This window comes from Delphinus delphis, chromosome 5, assembly GCF_949987515.2.
Source record: "Delphinus delphis chromosome 5, mDelDel1.2, whole genome shotgun sequence".
NCBI classification, from domain to species: Eukaryota; Metazoa; Chordata; class Mammalia; order Artiodactyla; family Delphinidae; genus Delphinus; species Delphinus delphis.
Genome location: NC_082687.1, coordinates 102810998 through 102831922, shown reverse-complemented (window position 1 = coordinate 102831922; position 20925 = coordinate 102810998). Strand labels below are relative to the sequence as shown.

The 20925-nt window shown below is 42.3% G+C and overlaps 1 protein-coding gene across 4 annotated transcripts in view; it reads right to left on the bottom strand.

Annotated features, from left to right (window-relative positions):
* STK32B (serine/threonine kinase 32B) overlaps positions 1-20925 on the bottom strand; it is a 342630-nt gene that overhangs the window by 38676 nt on the left and 283029 nt on the right. For all 4 annotated transcript variants that reach the window (XM_060011802.1, XM_060011803.1, XM_060011804.1 and 1 more), the window contains exon 6: positions 14344-14433. In XM_060011802.1, the coding sequence (XP_059867785.1) occupies positions 14344-14433 (90 nt within the window). The remainder of the gene's footprint in view (positions 1-14343; positions 14434-20925) is intronic.

Sequence of the window (20925 nt, the reverse complement as noted above, 5' to 3'; positions counted from 1 at the left end):
TTGTGCAGCCCTAGGAGACTAGTAAGAGGGGCTGGGAACTTGCTCCACGTCAGCCAGCTGGGATGGCAGAGCTGGGATTAGCCTCTCTCAGTATCTGATTCCAAAGTCCTTTCTCCTATACTGAGGTGACTTCCAGGGGTGATGGACTTACCTGAGGATGGGTCCTGATGAAAGCTGCCACCTTCCTTCCCTCTGTCCCAGAGCCTGGAACTCAGCCAAGTACATGGTAGGCACTTAATCAATGCATGTCAATTTCACCCTGGGGCCATACAGCTGGTCCAGCACATTGCTTGCCTGCTTCAGAAGTAGAGACAGCTCACAGCCTAGGACTGTCAGCACAGCAGGGGTGCAGGGTCCCTTGGAAACCATCTTGTCATCGTCCCCTCTGTGTTAGAATTGGCCACTGGGCTTGAGGGGCGAGAGTGTCTTGCCTTGGCCACAACTCACCAACTCAGGGCTCAAGTCAGAGCTCCTGGTCCTGACTTCCAGGTTCAGGGAGTTCCCATTATTGGAACAGTTAAATTCAGCCATCAATGCCGGATGACTCTCCCTCCTCAGCTCCTGTATCCCCTTCCTCCTCTTCGCCAACACATGGCCCTTGTTCAGATCTCCATTCCTTCCTCCTGGTCTCCTGCACTAGCTTCTCCACCCGTCCTCTGGCTTCCAGAGTCTCCTTCTCCAGTCCGTCCTTGCTTCTGGGGGAGTTAGCTTTCTGATATGCAACTCAGACCACGGCAGTACCCTGCCTCAAGGTCTTCCTATGATGATGGCTGTTTCACAATCTGTATTCCCAGGAATGCCACCAGCCATGTTAGGCTCATAGATTTTGGAGGAGAAATGATTCTGAGGTCAAACATGTCTGGGAAATGGCGAGGTTCAATTGCGTTCTTTCTTGTAGACTTCTTAGCGCCTTTAATGACTCAATAGCAAGCATGGTTTGGAAATTTATTAGACTTGATCCTGGAATCTTTTTGATTTTTCAGTGGAACAGTACAAAGTACTAGGGCTGGAAACCCATGTGGCCCAGAGGGTGGTTTAAATTCTGTAGCCCCTCAGCTCCTACCTGTAGATCTTCTAAGCTGTATTATGGCCCAGGAGTTGCTCATGGTCACCTTGGGCTCCAGCTGCACACGCTGCTTGCCGTTCCTAGAACACCCTGTCTGTCTATCTGTCTCTTTTCCTCTCCCCTAATCCACCAGGTTCTCTCACAAAGGGTGCAGCTTCAGAGTTACCACTTCTAGGAACCGAATATGTACCATTCTGCAGGCTTCTTTACATCTGTCATGTATTCCTCAAAATACATCTCTGCTATTATCATTTTCTTATCATTCCCCTCCCTCCAGACTAGATTACAGCTTCCTCTTTATCCTCACCTCCCCCAGGCATCTCTTGATCTTTACATTCCGGCTGCATTTTTGCTTATTTGTTTGCTTCTTGCTAGACTTTAAGCTCCCTGAGGGCAGGGACGGTCATGTTCTCCCTGGCTCCCCAAGTCTTGCCTGGCATGAAGAAGACACGTGGGCAAGGTTTGTTGACTGACTAAATAAATGAATGATCGTATAAAAAAAAAAGCAAACAACATCAGTACAGCCCTCGCTATGTGTCAAGCCCTGTTCTAAGTTCTTGACACACTGCTAATAAAAATAGCTCATCTCTCTGGAGCATCTGTCATGCACCAAACTTTGTTTTAAGAGTTTAGCATTAAACTCATTTAATTTATTTAATCTAATTTAATTTAGTTAATTTACTAATTTAATTTACTTATTTAATTTACTAATTTATTTACTAATATAATTTAGTAATAAATTATAGTAGTAAAATAAATTTACTAATTTATTTAATTTACTAATTTAATTTAGTTTAGCATTTAACTCATTTAATCTTCACAATGACGTGCCATTTGGCTAGCTGCAGCTGAGTCTCACTGAGGAAAGGACCAGGAGGTTCTGGGCTGATGCTGGCAAGGCCAGGACTGGGGGTTCCCTGGAGCAGAGTGAGTGATGAAGGAACCCTGAAGGGGGAGCCCAGGACAGCAAACGACAAACCAAGCAGATAGCTGAAGTTGGCTATGGCCTCGCCCAGAAAGGATGTCCAGGGTTCAAGGTCTGGGTACACCTGCAGGGGTGATGGATAAATGAAATTTCCCAAGGTCTTCCAGAAAGAAAAACAACTAAAACTCCTTGCAATGCCCTGGTGGGGTAAGGGCCAGCCCTGAACCTATTTTGAGCCATTGAAAATGCCCACTGTAACCATCATCGTCACGCACAAAACAGTCATGCAGAGCTTTCTAGGGCACAAAGGTTCCTTCATAATTACCCACACTCATGCTCAAAGCACGCTAAGCCCCAGATGAAGAAACGGATGCACAGAGAGGTAAAGGGGCAAGTTCAGGGCCGTGGAGACAGCAAGTGGAAGAGCGTGGACTGGAAAGCTGCTCTTACCACTTTCAAGGGGCGCTCAATACAGCTGTTCCATTATTATCACGAGCAGTGGTTTTCTTTACAACACCAAGAGCTGCATTATTAATGTGGCCGTTTGTTGAGCATCTACCATGTGCTAGAAGCTATTCAAGTTTCTTTACATATATTATTTACTCCTCAGGAAAGCTAACATTTATGGAACACTTTCTATAGTTTCACATGCATTATCTCATTTTATCCTCAGAAGGAATTTGAGAGGCGAGTACGATCATGATCTCCATCTGAGAAAGCCAGGCTTGGAGAGGTGACACAGCTACCGTGGCTCTGAGCCTCATTTGAACCCAGGCCTCCCCCATTCTCTGGGGTCATCCAGAATGACGACCAGACCTTGCCCTGTCTCCTTCAAACTCCAGACATTACACCATCTTTATGTATATGCTGAAAATGAAAATAATGTATCATAAAACAGATATACATATACACACAATATATATACTCTATATGTTCTATACGCCAAAATCTCTCCATGGTCAATGCATTAAATCTGTGAATTCAATTGGAACAAAAATCCAGAGTATTTATGAAGGTCCGGGTATTCTAAAATTAGGAAATTAAGGTTTCAACATAGTCCAAAAGCAAAAAAACCATGTGGTTCGCCATTAACATGCACATTAATAAAAGTGGCTGTTGAATCACATTCCCCAGCAACACCTGTTTCCTTCCACGCTACATCCCCAGGATCCTTCACGGTGTGCATGCATGTTGCACGGTCCATGGATAGCTGTGAGCCCACGAATGAATACACTGGGGGGAAATCGGGCTGCACGGAAGCTGCTTCCCCAGCACGGCCAGTGGCATGGATAGATCAGCCCCACTTCCCACTAACCTTTTCTACCAGTAGCTGAGCAATTCTGTCAGTGCAGGTTTTAAATGGAAAGTGAGTCTGGATTCCAAGGGACATCAGAGAATTGGCCTTCCAGAAAAGCAAGAACATGGGGTGTCGTCTGAAAGAGATCACCCCGAGGCAATGTAAACATGCATGTGGTGGGCTTTGCCCCCTATCCTCACCACACAGAGTTTACTTCCTCATTAGACTAAAAATATGGAGAAAAACCACAGAAACCACCTAAGTTATAATTATTGGTCTGATGCGTTAGCTCTATGAATATTCCTGAAGGCTCTGATTGCTGCAGCGGAGTGTGACAATGCTATTCAATGTCTAGCTTACAAGCTGACTGGCTTCCAGGATCGGTTTCTACAGGTAATTGCATCCTTCTGGACTGGGAACATAGAATTACCGCATTTCAGCCTAGAGGGGACCTTCAAGGTAATTTCCTTCCTCCCCTACCTTTTGTAGGTGAGGAAGCCGAAGCCTATTGGAGGAGTTCCATGGTTTCCAGCCCAGCTGGGACCAGAGCCCAGTTCTGCTGTCTACTGAGCCTTTCTGTGGCTCACACATCCGGCTGGCAGGATGTGCGAGATCTGGACACCTCTACCTTGAAGCCCCACAGGCATGGCACATTCAATCTGTTCAAGCCAAACTCTCCCTCTCCAACGGCCCCTTCTCCTGCGTTCTCAGCCTCTGTTGATGGGCTGCTCAGTTGTGCAAGTCAGAAACGTGGGAGTCTCATGGACCCTGCCCCTCGTCCAGCCTATGTTTTGGATCATGTGATTAATTCTCAAGACTCATCATTTTTCCCTTCCAGAATCTTCCTGTCTTCTCTGGTCCTTTTTCACTTCTGCTTGGACTCATGACAGCTCCTCTCCTACCCCAGCCTGGGCCCCTGTAATCCCACTACACTTACTCCTCAAACACCTTTCTAAGTCAGTAGAATCAGTGGAACGGAGAGACGGAAGGTGTGAGTGTAGTGATTATTCAACCTGAACCTGAACCCCAGCTCCCAGGCTTACTGCCACAGTGGCCTCAGGCAAAATGCCTAATGTCTTATTTGTACCTTGGTTTTCCTCATCTGTAAAAAGGAATAACGATGTCTGCTACATCAAGTTATTGAGAAGAGAAAATGAAGTTCTGTATGTATTTATTGAGCACAAAGTAAGTGCTCAATAAATGCAATCTAACATTGTTGTCATTTTATTATCATTCACATGTTCAAATCACTTAATTAAAATATTTCCAAATTTTTCTATTTACTGTAGAATAATGGTCAAACTCCTTAGCATGAAAAATTCCTAAAAATAGGTTCCAACCTCCTCATATTTTGGCCACTATCTTTATTATACCCATTGGGCCAACTTCAAAGAATAGGACACACTTTATGTTTAATCTTCTATGACTTGCCTGGTAATCTTTACCCTATTTTTTATACTCATGAACTCCTACTCATACTTCAAAACCCAGACCAAATTTTACACCTTCTGTGGAGTGTTCTTCAAGTCCCTTCCTGTTTCTCAGTTCCCTTCTTTTCCCCTCTCTTGGCCAAGTACATCAGTGTTCTGGATTCTCACCAAACCCTTGTTGGTTCCTCCCTTGCAGCACTGATCATGCCGTACTGCAATTAAGGATATACATGTCCACCGTTCTCACTGGACTGTGAGCTCTTTGAATAGGGGTATGACTAAGTCAGGGCCAAAACGTCAGGGATTAGCACAAAGCTATATGTGAGTCATTTAGAACAAGGACTGACACAAAGCAAGTTCCAAATAGATGTGAGCTAGTTATTATTATATCAATTCATTATTGAATGGGAAATGAAATGCACACATAAATGAAAGACCAACTCACAAATGTACATGTTGTACATGTTCCCCAAATGATTCAAGAGCTCCATCATCATTCTTTGATGAGAGTGTGTGGAAAAGCTGTGGAAAGCAGAGATGAGCAGGGTGCCTGGCCTCTGTCTGGATCCCTTGGGGGCAATTCATGTTTCTTTGGCTTTTTATCTTGGCAAATGAACTCAGATATTAATTTGAGACGAAATGAATCTGCTGCATCAGTCTGATAATTTCTTTCTATCTGGTGATGCTAGTAGTGTTAATGGTAACAGAAGAGTCGTTTCATTAAGGTATGTAAGACGCTGCTCAGGTGTGGACCAGTAGGACCTCACCTGTCTGCATGAGAAAAGGAACAGCAGGGAAAGTTTAACTGGCTGAGAAGCTCTGATGAGGTACAGAAATTCATGATGCACCAGTACCAGAAAACTACTTCATGTTAAATGTGTCAGATTAAATTAGTAAATTAAAAAAAGAAGACCCTTGGAAAGTTTTCAGAGAGAATGATGGAAAGTGCTAACTGAAAGCACAGGGTTAGAATCAAGTGCATTTTACACAGTTAATATGTGAAATGGGTGATAAACATCTAAACAGCATGTCAGGCTGATGGAAAAGTTCATTTAGATAGTGCTACTCTCTTAAAGGATTCCAAGATCTCTGTTTATCTCAGGCCCATAATGTTCATTAAAATTTCCCACTGTCAAAAGCTTTGGTGGGTACACAAGTACCACGTGATCTGGCCCCGCCATGTCTCCAGGCTCACTCTCCTTGCCTACTTTGTTCAGGCCAATCTAGCTTCCTTATGGTTCTTTCGATGTGACAAGCTCCCTTTTGCCTCAGGGTCTAGGCGAAAAGTTGCTGTCTCCTGCAGTGCTTTGCCACCTGTTATGCTGAACAACACCTACTCGTCCTTTAGAACCTAGCTGAAAAGTCACTTCCTCAGCAAAGTTATCCTGACCCCTCCAATCTAATCATCTATCCCATCAGCATCTCTCTTTTTCCACCATAATCCTTATAAAGACCTCAAACAATTCTACTGTGTTTAAAATATGAGTTGGAAAGAGTGTCACTCCCAGCCTAACAGTGAGAAAAAGCTAGATCATCTATGAAACCATAACTTTTCTTGAACTCAACTAGTCTGAAATTTAAGGAAAGACGGGTACCTTCAAGAAGGTTTGGGATGTGAATACTGGCTTACCTTGGGAAGAGCATGGGAAGAAAACAGGGCTGCCATAGAAGAGAGTAAGGAGACTTAAATTAAGATGCCTAATTTAACTGAATTGCTGAAGGTTGTATAAGAACTTAAGTGAGAGAATAGAACTATTGTTTGTCCAGATACAAGAGGAATTTGCATTACTCACAGACTCCTCTCTACATACCCTCACTGGGTACTCATGGCAAAGACTGGGCACAAAGCCTTTTCCTTATATGAAAAGGCAAAGGATAGAAAAGCCAAAATAATTTTGAAAAGAAGAAAAGAGTTGAAGGACTCTCACTACCTGATCCGAGTATTATTATGAAGTGAAAGCAAACGTATGAGATTAGTCAAAGCATCAACAAGTAGATCAATGGAACAGAATAGAATCCAGAAACAGACCCATGCATTTACGGTCAATTGAGTTTTGATGAAGTTGCAAAGCCAGTGCAATAGAGAAAGAATCGTCTTTTCGACAAATGCTGGATGTAACAATTGGACAGCCCTTGTAAATCAATGAAAATTCACAACACATTCAAAAGTGAACTCAAAATGGCCTATAGTTCTAAATGTAAAACCCAAAAGTATAAAACTTCTACAAGAAAACAAGCAGAAAATCTTTGTGACCTCATGTGAGGGAGGAAAAGATGTTTAGAATGACACCCCGTACATGATCAATAAACGAAAAATAAAAAATTGGACTTCATTTGAATTTAAAACATCTGCTTTTAAAAAGATGCTATTAAGGTAACAGAAAGACAAGCCACTGACTGGTGAAAATATTTGCAAATATATCTGGCAAAAGACTTATAACCAGAATATATAAAGAATTATCAGAAATTAATAATAAAAAACAGATGACCCAATAAATTAATGGGCAATGATTTGAACAGATACTTCACAGAGAAGGTATGTGGATGGCAAATAAGCCAATGAAACTATATTCAAGAGTTTGTCAGTTTCTTAAAAAGTTAAACGTACATTTACATATGACCCAACAATCCCACTTCTATGTAATTATTCTAGAGAACTAGAAACTTAAGTTTATATATAAACCTGTACGCAAATAGTTTATTTACAATTGTGTAAAACTGGAAACAACTCAAATGCCGTACAACTGGTGAAGGGATAAACCAAACGTGTATATTCATCCAAAGGATTTCTACTCAGAAATCAAAAGGAAAGCTACTGATCCACACAACATGGCAAAACCTCAAATGCATTATTCTAAGTAAAAAAAGCCAGATTCAAAAGTTTGTAGAAATATGACTCTGTTTTTGTGACTTTCTGGAATAGTCAAAACTATAGGGATAGAAAACTGATCACTGGTTGCCAGGAACTGGGATGAGGGAATCTTGGAGGTGATGGAGCTGTTTCTCCGTCTTCATTATGGTGGATTAATTTACTGGATTACATTAAAAGAGTGCATTTTACCGCATGAAAGTTGTTCCTCAAAAATAAGCATCTCGAACTATATATTTATCAGTTCGATGATTTGCAAAGTGATTGTCTCCCTCAAAAACAGCCAAACTGATGAGGGCAGGAATACTGCCTATTTGTTCACAGACGTGTTTTCAGCCCATAGAACACTGCCTGGCAGGTGGAAGGTGCTCAATAAGTCTCTGCTGGATGGATGAATAGATGGATGGATGGATGGATGGATGGATGGATGGATGGATGGATGGATTGCCAGGTTCTCAGGAAAGATATTGGGCCCTGGAGCCTCACTGGCCTGGGTCTGAATGCTGGCTCTGTCACTTTCTCTGGCACAGGGGTAGCAAACTTTACTTCCTTCAGCCTCCATCATTTCTACAAGGAAAGTACAAGCATGGCCATGGTGCCTCCACAGCCACCTGTGTTTGCTCACTGGGGAAAGGAACTCACATATGGTGAGTACGGACAGGGCACCGGCCCAGTGATCTCCCAGGGCACCCACCACCCCCCAGCCGACCCAGCTCCTATCATGAATTAGGATTTGGTTGGGGTCTCTTTCCCTGATTAGACGGCAAACTCCATAAGGCAAGGGAATGTCAGATTTGGGTCTGGGCTCCCAGGGCTTAACATATACTAAATAGTCTGAATAATGATAACAGCAACAATAATAGTATCAGTTACCAGTCTGAGGCATCTACACTTGACTTTACGTTACGTACTTTCCATAGTTACATCATGAAATCCTCACAAACAATCTACTAAGGCAGATTGCATAACCATTAATCCCATTTCTCAGATGAGGACGCCGTCGGGTCCTGCGGTTTGACCTTCACCATGCTGGGCAGTTTAAGTGTATTACGTTGGCTAATGGGATTTGCCTAAATTCACCCAGCCTCTAAGTGGGAGACACCCAAATCACCCCACACTGAAGCCCATACTTCATCGAGGCCCATTTCTGGCAAGCCCGATTGCCCATTTTCTTCTCCAAGGCCACCCCTGAGGCCAATCCCGTGAGTCTCCAGCATTGGCCTTTCCACTGGTTCCGTGGCCCTTATCATGGCATTCAAGATCCTGGTACTTTGGCTTGTTTCGTCTCTCCCTCTCACCTCCTCTTGTTCTACAAGCTATAAAAAAATGGGAGTGCTAGGGTCTCCCAGCCCACCAGGCTGCGTCACTCCTCTATGCCTTTGCTCGGACTGAAATGACCTTTCCTTATCCTCGCCTGGCAGGTGAGCTCTGAGCACACCCTGAGACTTTGACTCCTCAGATGGTCCCATTCTGGGGAATCCATCTTGACAGGGACCTGCTTAAATCCAGGCCTGCACAGCTCTCTGCCCCACAGATGTTGAGCCCCTTTGGCCCCGGAGAGCATGACTCACCCCTGTGCCCCCGTGCCTAACTCTGAGCCTCACACCTCTGAAACACTGTATTTGCTGAAAGAACACACAGCTCTTCATTTCACCTCAGATGAATAAACTCTGAAGCCCCGGGAGGCTGCTGGAACATTTCTGACTTCTAATTTGGCACGTTTCAGAGAGTTTTTTTTTTTTTCTCTGTTGGTGAATTCCATCTGCTCTTTTAATGAATGGAAATTCAGTACTATGCAAATATTTCTTCTGGGATCATCCTTCGTGAGCAACCTTTGGGAGCTTACTCATCAGCCCGTTCCCTAAATCCATGTTTGGAACATTCTGGGAACTTGTTATTGGGCCTTTGAACTGAACAGCTCAAGTGAACGAAATCAACAAACCTGCCACTTGATAGCAGGAATTTATAGCCCTGGGAACTGCAGGATGTGACCTGAATGAGAGAGTTTCCCTCTCACCCCCATTTTCCCCACCAACCTCCCACTGCTTGGCACTGCCAACCCCTACAGTCTCTGAAAATATATCCATTTGGTAAATCAGCTGTGCTCTCTAAATCCCATAAAAATCTCTCCTGTGCATTCGTTCACTAATTCAGAACTGAAGTTCCTTTAATTAGAAGGACACCAGAAGCCCTGAATCCTAGGTACAGCTGGGACAATACACTTTTTTCTTGTCTGAGAAATGTGACTTTCTGATACAAGAACTCAGTGTCAACAAGGCAGCTTGGTACAGTGGCAAAAGCATGGACTTCAATAGCAATGTAAGTGCCCATCAACAGATGAATGGATAAAGAAGATGTGGAACATATACATGATGGAATACTATTCAGCCATAAAAACAAATGAAATAATGCCATTTGCAGCAACATGGATGGACCTAGAGATTGTCATACTGAGTGAAGTTAGCCAGACAAATATCACATGATATCACTTATACATGAAATCTAAAAAAATGATACAAATGAAGTTATTCACAAAACAGAAGTAGACTCACAGACATAGAAAACAAACTATGGTTACCAAAGGGGACGGGGGGAAGGGATAAGTTAGGAGTTTGGGATTAAAATATACACGCTACTACATATAAAATAGATAACCAACAAGGACCTATTATATAGCACAGGGAACTCTCCTCAACATCTTGTAATAACCTATAATGGAAGAGAATGTAAAAGAAGAATATATATATTTATACATATATATATACATACACATATACACACACATATATAAAATGAATCACTTTGCTGTATACCTGAAACTAACCCAATGACTGTAAATCAACTCTATTTCAAGAAAAATTTTTTTAAAAAGCATGGACTTCGGACCCAAATAGACATGGCTTCAAATTCTGGCTCCATCACTTGCTAGCTGTGTGACTCTGGGCAGGTTAGCTAACCTCTATGGGCCTCAGGTTACTCATATATAAAATGAAAGAGATGCAGAATTCTCATGTGGATCTTCTGGGGATTAAATGTAATGACAAACATCTGGTAGGGTCAAAATACATGTTGGTTTTCTTCTCCTTTTTGACAGTGGGGCCTCTGGGTCAACCTTGGTCTGCTTTCCCAGAGGCTGAGAGCCAGGACAGAGCTGCGTCAGAGATGAGTGGGAAGCCAGGGCATGAGGCTGAGGTAGCCCAGGAAAGTCTGCTATGAACAGTGGCAAAGCAGGGGCAGAAAGGTCAGGGTTGGGAGAACATTGTCTTGAATTTCTCCAGTGGTCCAGAATCTACTTTCCTAGAGATCAATTTGCTTTTTGGAAATAGCCTCAAGGCAGTGGGAACTAATTTATAGGATTATAGAGGTGGCTCCAACTGGGAGATTCTTCTCTTATGTCACCTCTCTCCTCCATCCTCCCTCTGGAGACGATGACTCCTCTGGCCTCTACCTGCCCTTTCCGGCAAAATGCTCCTGGGCTTAGAATTGGTGTTCTTCGCTCCTGTGTCCTCCCTGGGGGATCCTGTCACTGCCGTGGCTTTGCTGCATCTCCGTGCCGGTAACTCCCCATGCACAGATGGAGTTCATATCACTCTCCAGTTGCTTGGAGTACATCTGAATGTCTTGAAGTACATCTGAATGTCTTGAAGTTCCTACAGACCTCACTTTCAAATTCATCCTTCCCACCGTCCCCCACACCTGCTCCTCCTGCGGTGTTCCCTGCACAGTGATCATCACTGTAATCCCCTCTACTGCTTGATTCGGAGGCCTGGAGGCAGCCTTATCCCCTCCTTCACTGCCATTCTCCATCTCCATGTCTGATCTCTGTTGAATCTTAAAGCAGGGACCTCCTTGGATAGAACTGCCCCAGCTCTGGATCCTTCTGGAATGGGATTTCAGAAAGGTCGTCAACAGTGAAAGCCTTATTAAGGTCTGTATTCAGCATCCCAAGGGGATTCTGTGAAATGGACAGACCCACTCATTGCATACCCTCTGGTGTTCACACTGACTTGGGTCTGCTTTCACCACCAAGGTCAACTTGGGTACGTCCCCCGACCTCTCTCAGGCCATTTCCTCAACTCTAAAATGGGAATAAATAATTGCACCTACTTCATGTTTGTGAGGATTAAATAAGGTTATGGATGGAATGCCTGGCACATACATAGTAAATACTAAAAAGTATTGTTTTTACCATTATTTACTGCCAAACTTCATTTATGTAATCTATTTAGTAAGTTAAAGATGAAGGACACAAGGAGTCCATTCTGGGGAGACGATGACATAGTTTTTGAATCTCCACAATCCACCTATAAACAATGGCAGAGCAGATAAATAGCTAAACCAAAAACCATGGGCAATATTTACTACAAAGCTAAGTTGTCCCCCCAGACCCCAAACTATAAGCAGGTGGGAATAAACCAGCAACAGTGACAAGCCCTCCATGGCAGTGATTTCTGTACAGAAGGAAACAAAGAAAATAATAACACAGCCTATGATGGACCAGAGCACAGGGGACTTCAAAATAGTGAGCAGACATTGACTGGGAGGCACAGCTGACCAGTCTGAGAATAGCAGATGAAACTGGGAGGGACTTGTCCAGACCCATCTCAGGTGAGTGAAAAGGGCCCTTGGTAAGTTTTGCAGGAGCTGGCGAGTCTGGGACACAAAATCGCTTTAATCAATCCAGCCAGAGCTCCCATCTAGGAAAGATCCCAGGGAGAAACTGTTGGGAATGAAATCAAAACTGAGCAGGAAGGGGGCCCCTCAGACCAAAGAAAGAGGCGGTCCAGATAGAAGTGGGCAAGTGGAAGTGGGCAAGGAAATCCCAGGTAGCAAGCTGCCTTGGGATGTGACATGTCACTTAAACAACAGAAGAGGCAAGTCTGTTAGAAAAGCTACCCTGAGCCACACCATCTTATAAAGGTTCAGGAAAACTAATATTACGTGAAAATGAGCAACAGAAAAGTATCAAAGTCAAATTCCACGTCAAGTTATAAGAGAAAGGAGAATAAAGAGCAGAACAACATTGTACAAGGAAAGCACCTCAGAAAAGACAGTGTGGTGGATTGTTTCATAAATGGCTCCCCAATGAATCAGGCTGCCTGGTATCCATGACCAGTGCAGTTCCCTCCCATGTGGTCCCTGGTCTTCATCATGTGACTTGCTTTGTCCAGTTGGACATCAGGAAATGTGAAGCAGGCAGAGCCTTGATAGGCACGTGGGAGTTGGGTTCTCCTTCTTGAAACCGCTGCCACCATGTGAGCAAGCTCTCTCTAGTCCCCTTGATATGAAAGACCACCCAGAGAGAGGGGCCCATTTATCTCAGCTGTCCTGGCTGACCCAGCAGCTGAATGAGTGACCACAACAAAAACCAGCAGAAGAACCACTCAATCAAGTGGCAGATAAAAAGGAACGAAACTGAGTTATTTGTAGTGAGGTGGATGGACCTAGAGACAGTCATACAGAGTGAAGTAAGTCAGAAAGAGAAGAACAAATACTGTATGCTAACACATATATATGGAATCTAAAAAAAAAATGGTTCTGATGAACCTAGGGGCAAGATGGGAATAAAGATGGAGATCTACTAGAGAATGGACTTGCAGATACAGGGAGGGGGAAGGGTAAGCTGGGACAAAGTGAGAGAGTGGCATGGACATATATACACTACCAAAAGTAAAATAGATAGCTAGTGAGAGGCAGCCGCAAAGCACAGGGAGATCAGCTCGGTGCTTTGTGACCACCTAGAGGGGTGGGATAGGGAGGGTGGGAGGGAGGGAGATGCAAGAGGGAAGAGATATGGGGACATATGTATATGTGTGACTGATTCACCTTGTTATAAAGCAGAGGCTGACACACCATTGTAAAGTAATTATACTCCAATAAAGATGTTAAAAAAAATCAAGTGGCAGAATTGTGATAATACAATTGTTACCGTTCTAAGCCACTAGGTTTTGACATGGTTTGTCATATAACAATTGACAACTAATATAGACATTAAGGATTAATAACTAATATAGACATTTAAAAATTATGCAAGACATGAAAGAACACATAAATTATAATTTAAATACTCAGAAATCTGGCAAAAGAACTCAGGAAAAAAAATAGAAACAAAGGGAAATTATTTCAGAAATAAATACTTCACTAGAAACTACACAAAGCAAATAAACACAACAGAGAATGCTTTAAAGTAAAGAGAAAGAAAAAAAATGAGAAAAAATTTAAACATAGGACGAAAGAGATAAGAAAGATTTGAAAATGGCAAATATTGAAGACTGACAAAGAAGACCCAACATTCAGACAATAGGCATCCTTAACAAAGAAAAAGTAAAGGAAAAGAATGTGTACTAAAAAAAATGACATTTCCATGAAAAGTCCTAAAGAAAAACCAACCTGAAGCCACATTGCAAGAGCACTGTGTACCTGAGAATATAGATCCAAAATGACCAACACCAAAATCGTATTCTGGCAACACTACTGGACTTTAAGGAAAAAGAAGAGTTTGTTGTTTACTTGTTTGTTTGTTTTTCCCTAAGCTGGAGCCAACCTTTCTGGCTGAGTAGGAGTTCTCTAGAAAACACAGGAGGAGATGGTCTTCCTGGCAGGGGAGACAGCTTAGGTAAGGGCCAAAGGTGTGACAGAGCACGGCACATACTGGGCATGGTTTGGGGTCTGGTGAGGGGATGGGAGGTGGGTGAGGGAGGGGTGAGATGAAGCAGGAGAGGAATGCTGAGGCCTGCGGGGATCTGGAATACTCACCCATGTAGGGTTTGGTCCCGGCCATGGAGGAAGCCTTTTCTGTGCCTTTCACGACCGTCGCTATGTTGAAGTCTGTGATGTGAACATGTCCTGGAGATAGAGAATCAGAGACCACAGTTAGCAAGAGCTGCAGGCAGCTGGGTTATTTCCTTGTCTGATTTAAAGTTGTGGTCTGCAAAGCGGTGGGTGGGGCAGGAAGAAAATATTAGAACTTTTATTTACATTAGTATTTTTAACTGATACTTTAGAAGTGCCTATTTTGGGCAGCATCATTTACAGTAGCCAAGCTATGGAAACAACCTAAGTGTCCATCAGCAGTCAAATGGATCAAGGTGTGGTATGTGTATACAGTGGAATTTATTCAGCCCTGAGAAAGAAGGACATCCTGCCATTTGGGACAATAAGGATGGATCTTGAGGGCATTATGTTAAGTGAGAAGTCAGACAGAGAAGGACAAATACTGCATGGTCTCACTTGTATGTGGAATCTAAAAAAAAAAGTCAAACTCATAGAAACAGAGAGTAGAAAAGTGGTTGCTAGGGGTTGGGGGAGGGGGAAATAGGGAAAGGCTGGTAAAAGGATACAAACCTTCAGCTCTAAGAAGAATAAGGTTTGAGGATAATGCAAAACATGGTGACTATAGTTGATAACACAGTATTGTATAATTAAGATTTGCTAAGATAGTAGAACTCAAATATGCTCATCCTCCAAAAAATAGATACATATACATATATAAATATGTGAGGTGAAAAAAAAGTCTATTTTATACGCAGGTTTTATAATGTGAATTTTGGTGGTACATGCATATTATTTATAAATAAACAAATATGTTGAAGACATAATGAAATTTTTATGGATTAAAGTTTAGCAGCACTGGTCCAGAGAGTGAAAGCTCCTGATAAATAAATGAGACAGGAGAGTCCAGACTCCCTCTCTCAGGAAAACAGTGGGTTGGGAGAGGGTGCATGGAGAGAGGATTCTCATGCCCTGAAGACACCCTTGTTCTGCTGTCTGTCTGCTCTGGTCAGCGGGGGCCTTAGTACTATACCTGATGAATTGAGTAGGGAGGGGGCTTGGGGGTTGAGACCACCTTCCATCCAGCCTAAAGTAACGACAGCAGATGGGACGTGGGTGTTGAAGAACCCTGAGAGGGAAGGAAGAGGGACAGAAAAGGAAGGAGACAAGGAGATGTGGGGATAAAGGGGAAAAGAAAGAAAGTGACAGAAAGAGGGTGAGAGGTGAGAAGGAGGAAAATCCAAAATAGTGAGTACTGGCTCTCTGGGGATTTGGAACATAAAATAAAACTAGCTCTGTCCATCAATGGATGAAAGGATAGAGAAGAGGTACAATGGGTGTAGATATACAATGGGATAGTACTCAGCCATAAAAAAGAATGAAATTTTGCCATTTGCAGCAACATGGATGGACTTGGAGGGCATTATGCTAAATGAAGTAAGTCAGACAGAGGAAGACAAAAACGTTATGATATCACTAATATGTGGGACCTAAAAAATACAACAAGCTAGTGAACAAAACAAAAAAGCAGCCGACTCACAGATGTAGAGGATAAACTAGTGGTCACCAGCGGGGAGAGGGAAGGGGTAGGGGATAAAAAAAAGGGTTATTATGGGATTATAGGGAATCACGTGTGTGAAACTTTTGAAAACTGTAAAGTACTACAGAATTTTAAAAACACATAAAATAAAACCAGCTCTGAGACCCTTGAATACCTGATATAAATGCAATCACATTTCTTTCTGTTTGTCATCACATCATTTTGTGAAAATGGTTGGATTTTCACCAAATCTGAGAGCTGCGTTTGGGATGGTGGGGCTTAAATACATAGGTGGGTGGCATACACAAAATTGGGACATTGGGAGAGCCTGGAGGGCACCTCCAAGAGATGGACAGACCCCCCCACTAGAGCAGGTGCAAAGAGGCCTGCTGAGAGGTTCATGGGAGAGGCGTGCCTGATGTGATCAGCCACGGTGGACGGAAAAAGCACCAGTGGTGTCACATGCAAATCCCAAATCTCAGGCTCAACAGCCAGCACCGATGTGTGACTAAGCTGCTCTGCCAGGCGCTCTGTCCAGTGCCCCCGGGTGAGATGCAGCAGGAGGTACTCAGTGATGACCTGTAGTACCCTTCAGCTGCTTGTGGAGGAAGCTTAGGTCACCCAGCCAGGCCTTTGCTGGGAACCCTTTCTGGCCAGACACACAGTGTCCCCACCCAGGTAGCATCTCTAGAACATATCCAGTCTGCTCCAGCCTCTGGGGCTCGGATGAGCATCCCTCCCATTCAGCCATCCATGGTCCTATCTGCAGAGTAGTTGGGTGGACAGACTCTGAGACAGGCTGCCTTGGTCTGGGTCTCAGCTTTGTTGTGACCAGCTGTGTGACCTTGGGCAAATAATCTCCCTGAGCCTTGGTTTTCTCATCTGTAAAATGCGGATGATAACAAAATATCCATCTCAGAGGGCTGTTGGGAGAAGTCAGGGAGTTAATACATATGAAATGGTTAGAGCCTACTGACACACATGAAGCAGGGAATTTCGTATAAGCATTTACTCTTAGCAGTACTGCATGCCAAGGCGTAGCTGCAATCCCCTCTCCAGCTAGGGCCAGTCCACTCCTGCATCCTCTATTGCCTCAATTCTAATACTAACAAACAAGTAAATTCACAGTCCTGTTTTCCACTGTGAGGTATGTGAAAGTAGGTGGACGTCTGAGTCATTTCTGCACCCCACACCTGAACAGTTCCAAGCACAGTAGCACTGCTGGGAGGGAATTCTGGAATCTTCAAATATAGTTTTTATTTGGTTTTCTTTCATTTCTCCTCCTCTTAAAATTTTTTAATATTTGCATTATGAAAGTAAAGCCAGCTCATTATAATAAATCACAGAATACAAACATGTGTTTGAATCTCTCCTTTCCCTGCCATATAACCACCCTGATTCATACAGCTCCTCCATTATTTCTCCCTTCACTTATGCAGACGTATATCCACATACGTTAGGACTTTGGCTTTGTTCTTACAATAAAGAGCTCAATACTCCATGTGTCATTCTAAGAGTCACTTTTGCATTTAACCATGTATTGTGGACATATTTCCAAATCAATATATGTAGGTCTACCTATGAGATCCACAGTCCCTACCTCCATTCGAAATCCATTGTTTTGTTTTGTTTTGTTGTTTGTAATTCATTTAGTGATAAAATCTGACCTGGAAGTCCTCTTCATAGTTTTTAAAATTTATTTTTAAAAATAAATTTATTTATTTTATTTTATTTATTTTTGCTGCATTGGGTCTTCGTTGCTGTGCGTGGGCTTTCTCTAGTTGTGGTGAGCAGTGGCTTCTCTTGTTGTGGAGCACGGGCTCTAGGCACGTGGGCTTCAGTAGTTGCAGCGGGTGGGCTCAGTAGTTGTGGCATGCGGGATCTAGAGTGCAGGCTCAGTAGTTGTGGCGCATGGGCTTAGTTGCTCCACGGCATGTGGGATCTTCCTGGACGAGGGCTCGAACCTGTGTCCCCTGCATCAGCAGGCAGATTCTTAACCACTGCGCCACCAGAGAAGCCCTTCATAGTTTTATTTATTCTACTTAGGGTGAAAAGTCATGTTTTGCTACAGAAATATTTATATATTTGATTATGAGATGCTCTCCAAGCCTTGCTACATAGTATACAGTACTATGTATATAACATAATATACAGCATATATTTTAAAATATTATTATATGTTATGTTAGAAACTATATTCATATTATTATGATATATATTATTTAATACAAGTATATATTTAAGTCTGAAAATATCTGAGTTATGAAACCATATCTGACTCCAATAATTTCAGATAAGAAATTGTGGACCTGTATTTGCAGAGTATTCCATATATGGTTATACCATATTTATTCAACAATTCTCCTATTATGGCACTCAGGTTGTTTCCAGTTTTGTTTGCTTAATTGTTTGTCTTGTTCTTATAAAATATGCAGCAGTAGTATTCTTGAACTTATCTTTACATATTGCTACTTTTATTTTGACTGGATAAATTCCCAGAAGTGGAAGCGTGTAGTTAAAGGGTATGCATTTTATGTTCCCAAAACTTACAATTTATGGTACTATAAACAGAATATGAGTGTGTATTTCTCTGCACTTCTACTAGCACTCACTGTTATCAATAATTTTACTTATTGGCTATTATCAGATGATGAGAAATGTTATTTCAGTGCTGATGCGGCTGCATAGTTTTCATGTGACCAGTATCCCTGCGAACTGCCTATCTAGAATATTGGTCAATTTTCAGTCAGAGCTCCTTGACTATTCAATACATTTACCCTCTTCTCTGGTCCATCAACTGAAAATATCTTCTTCTAGATTATTGCTTTTCTTTTGACTTTATAGTATCTCTTCCATATGAAAGTTTAAAGAATTCAAACAATATATTATTTTTATAGTTTCTGAGTATTATTTTTCTTATAACTTTCCAGTTTCCAGAAACCTATTCTACCCCCAAGATTTTACATATTCCTCAATATTTTCTTATAAGACACATATGTATAATTTATATTTTGTATCAATATTTAAATCTCCCAACCATATGGATTATATTTTTCTATATGGTATGATATAGTTTCTGATTTTATTTCTTCCAAATAGATAGCTATTTGTTTCAACATTTATTGAAAATTTCATCCTTTCCCAGTAACTTGTAATGTGACCTTCATTTTACATCAAGTCACACGTATATGTGGATTTGCATATGGATTCTCTCTTCTGTTGTACTGACCTATTGTTTATTGCTGGACCAGAACTATACTCATTTCATTACAATAGATTTGTAGCCCATTGTAAAATTAGATGAGAGTGGTCACCCTCATGATTGTTTCTTTTCCATGTTTTCTTGGAAACATAGAAAAGAATATTTATTCTCAAATGTTTATTTTTGGAGATGAATTAGGAGATACTCCCATTAAGATTTTGATAGGAATTACACTAAGTTATGCATTCATGTGACAAGTGTGGACATGTAATCCACCCAAGGTCATGCTCTGTCTTTCATTCAGCTTTATTCCTTCAGTGTATGTTTAGTGTTCTCTTCATTTAGACCTTGTAACTCCCTGGATAAATTTATTCCTAGATATTATATAGTTTTGGTCACTATTCTGAATGAAAATATTTTCCTTTTCTTTTTATACTTAGTTGTTTTTAGTACAATAAAAAGCTCTTAAGTTTTGCTTATTTATCTCCTATTAATCATCCATAGTATAAGATATTATCTGCCAATACCCCATCTCCCCTTCTAGGTAGTAACAGAATTTTTAACTGAGTTCATGCTCACCCAGTTAAAGACTATATTTCCCAGACTCCCTTGCAGCTGGCTGTGGTCATGTGACAAGGTTCTGACCAATGGGATATGAACAGAATGATATTTGCAACTTTCAGGATAGTTCCTTAAAGGGAATGAGAATTCCCTCCTTCCCTCCACTACCCCCCAATTCTGTCACCTGTTATGTGGACTTGGGGGGTTATTCTGGGCCACACAGATGAGGAGCAACAAAGTAGAAGCAGCTTGGGTCACAGTAAATGTCAATGGAGGAGAGATTAGACTTTTACCAAAGAGAAAACTACTTCTGTTTCGTTAAATTTTTGTGAGTCTTTGAAAAGCAATTATGTCTCTCTTAAATTTCACAACCCGCTATTAATTTTGATAATTTTTCTAGTGAGCCTTTTGGTGTTTCTAGGCATAGAAGCACATCACCTGCATACAATGATGGTGTCCTTTCCCTGGTTGAAGGGCTTAGAGCACTGTGGTTAAGAACACAGTCTTTAGAGTCAGATTGCTCAAGAACAAACAGCTGTGCTCCTGTGTGGGCCATCTGCTGTTTGTGGCCACTCACATCCCCTTATCTCAGCAACTACTCATCCCTGCACATCTGGCTGTGGAATGGGGCATGTGGCTCCAGCTGCAGCCAGCCAGGCTAACCTCACCCTTTGGCTCTAACAGTTGGCTCAGGGTTGGGCATATGAACCAATTGGGGACAATGAAAACTGGGGAGATGATTTTCTAGGGATTCAGGAAATGAAGAGTTTTCTTTCTTTTTTTTCAGGAGCTACCTAAAGAGATATTCTCTGCCTTTGGCCAGTGTGATGTGGGGATATAACCACCCCCCTGACCCCCCAGGAACTGTAGAAGCCATTGGCTTCCACAAAGAAAGACAAGCTAAAGATGAAGCCTATCCTTGGATAAGGCAGAGCTGCAAGGGTGGCAGAGAAATGGTGCCAAAGCCTGAGCGAACCCTGCCTGAAGCCACATTCCACTGGGCTTCAGTTATACAAGCTAAAAAAACCCCTTTATTGTTTAGGACTCTTTGAGTTGGGCTCCCTGTTCTTTGCCACACACTGCTGGTGTCCTAATTGATGCAGACACTTACCATGAGATTTGGGCAGGTTATTCCACTCTATAAGCCTCTGATTCTTCTAATACTAATAAGTACCTTGTAGGGTAGTTGTAAGCATTAAACAGGGTAGATAGGGACTGAGAATGTGACCTTTGAGCAAAGACCCAAAGAAGAGAGGCAGCAAGC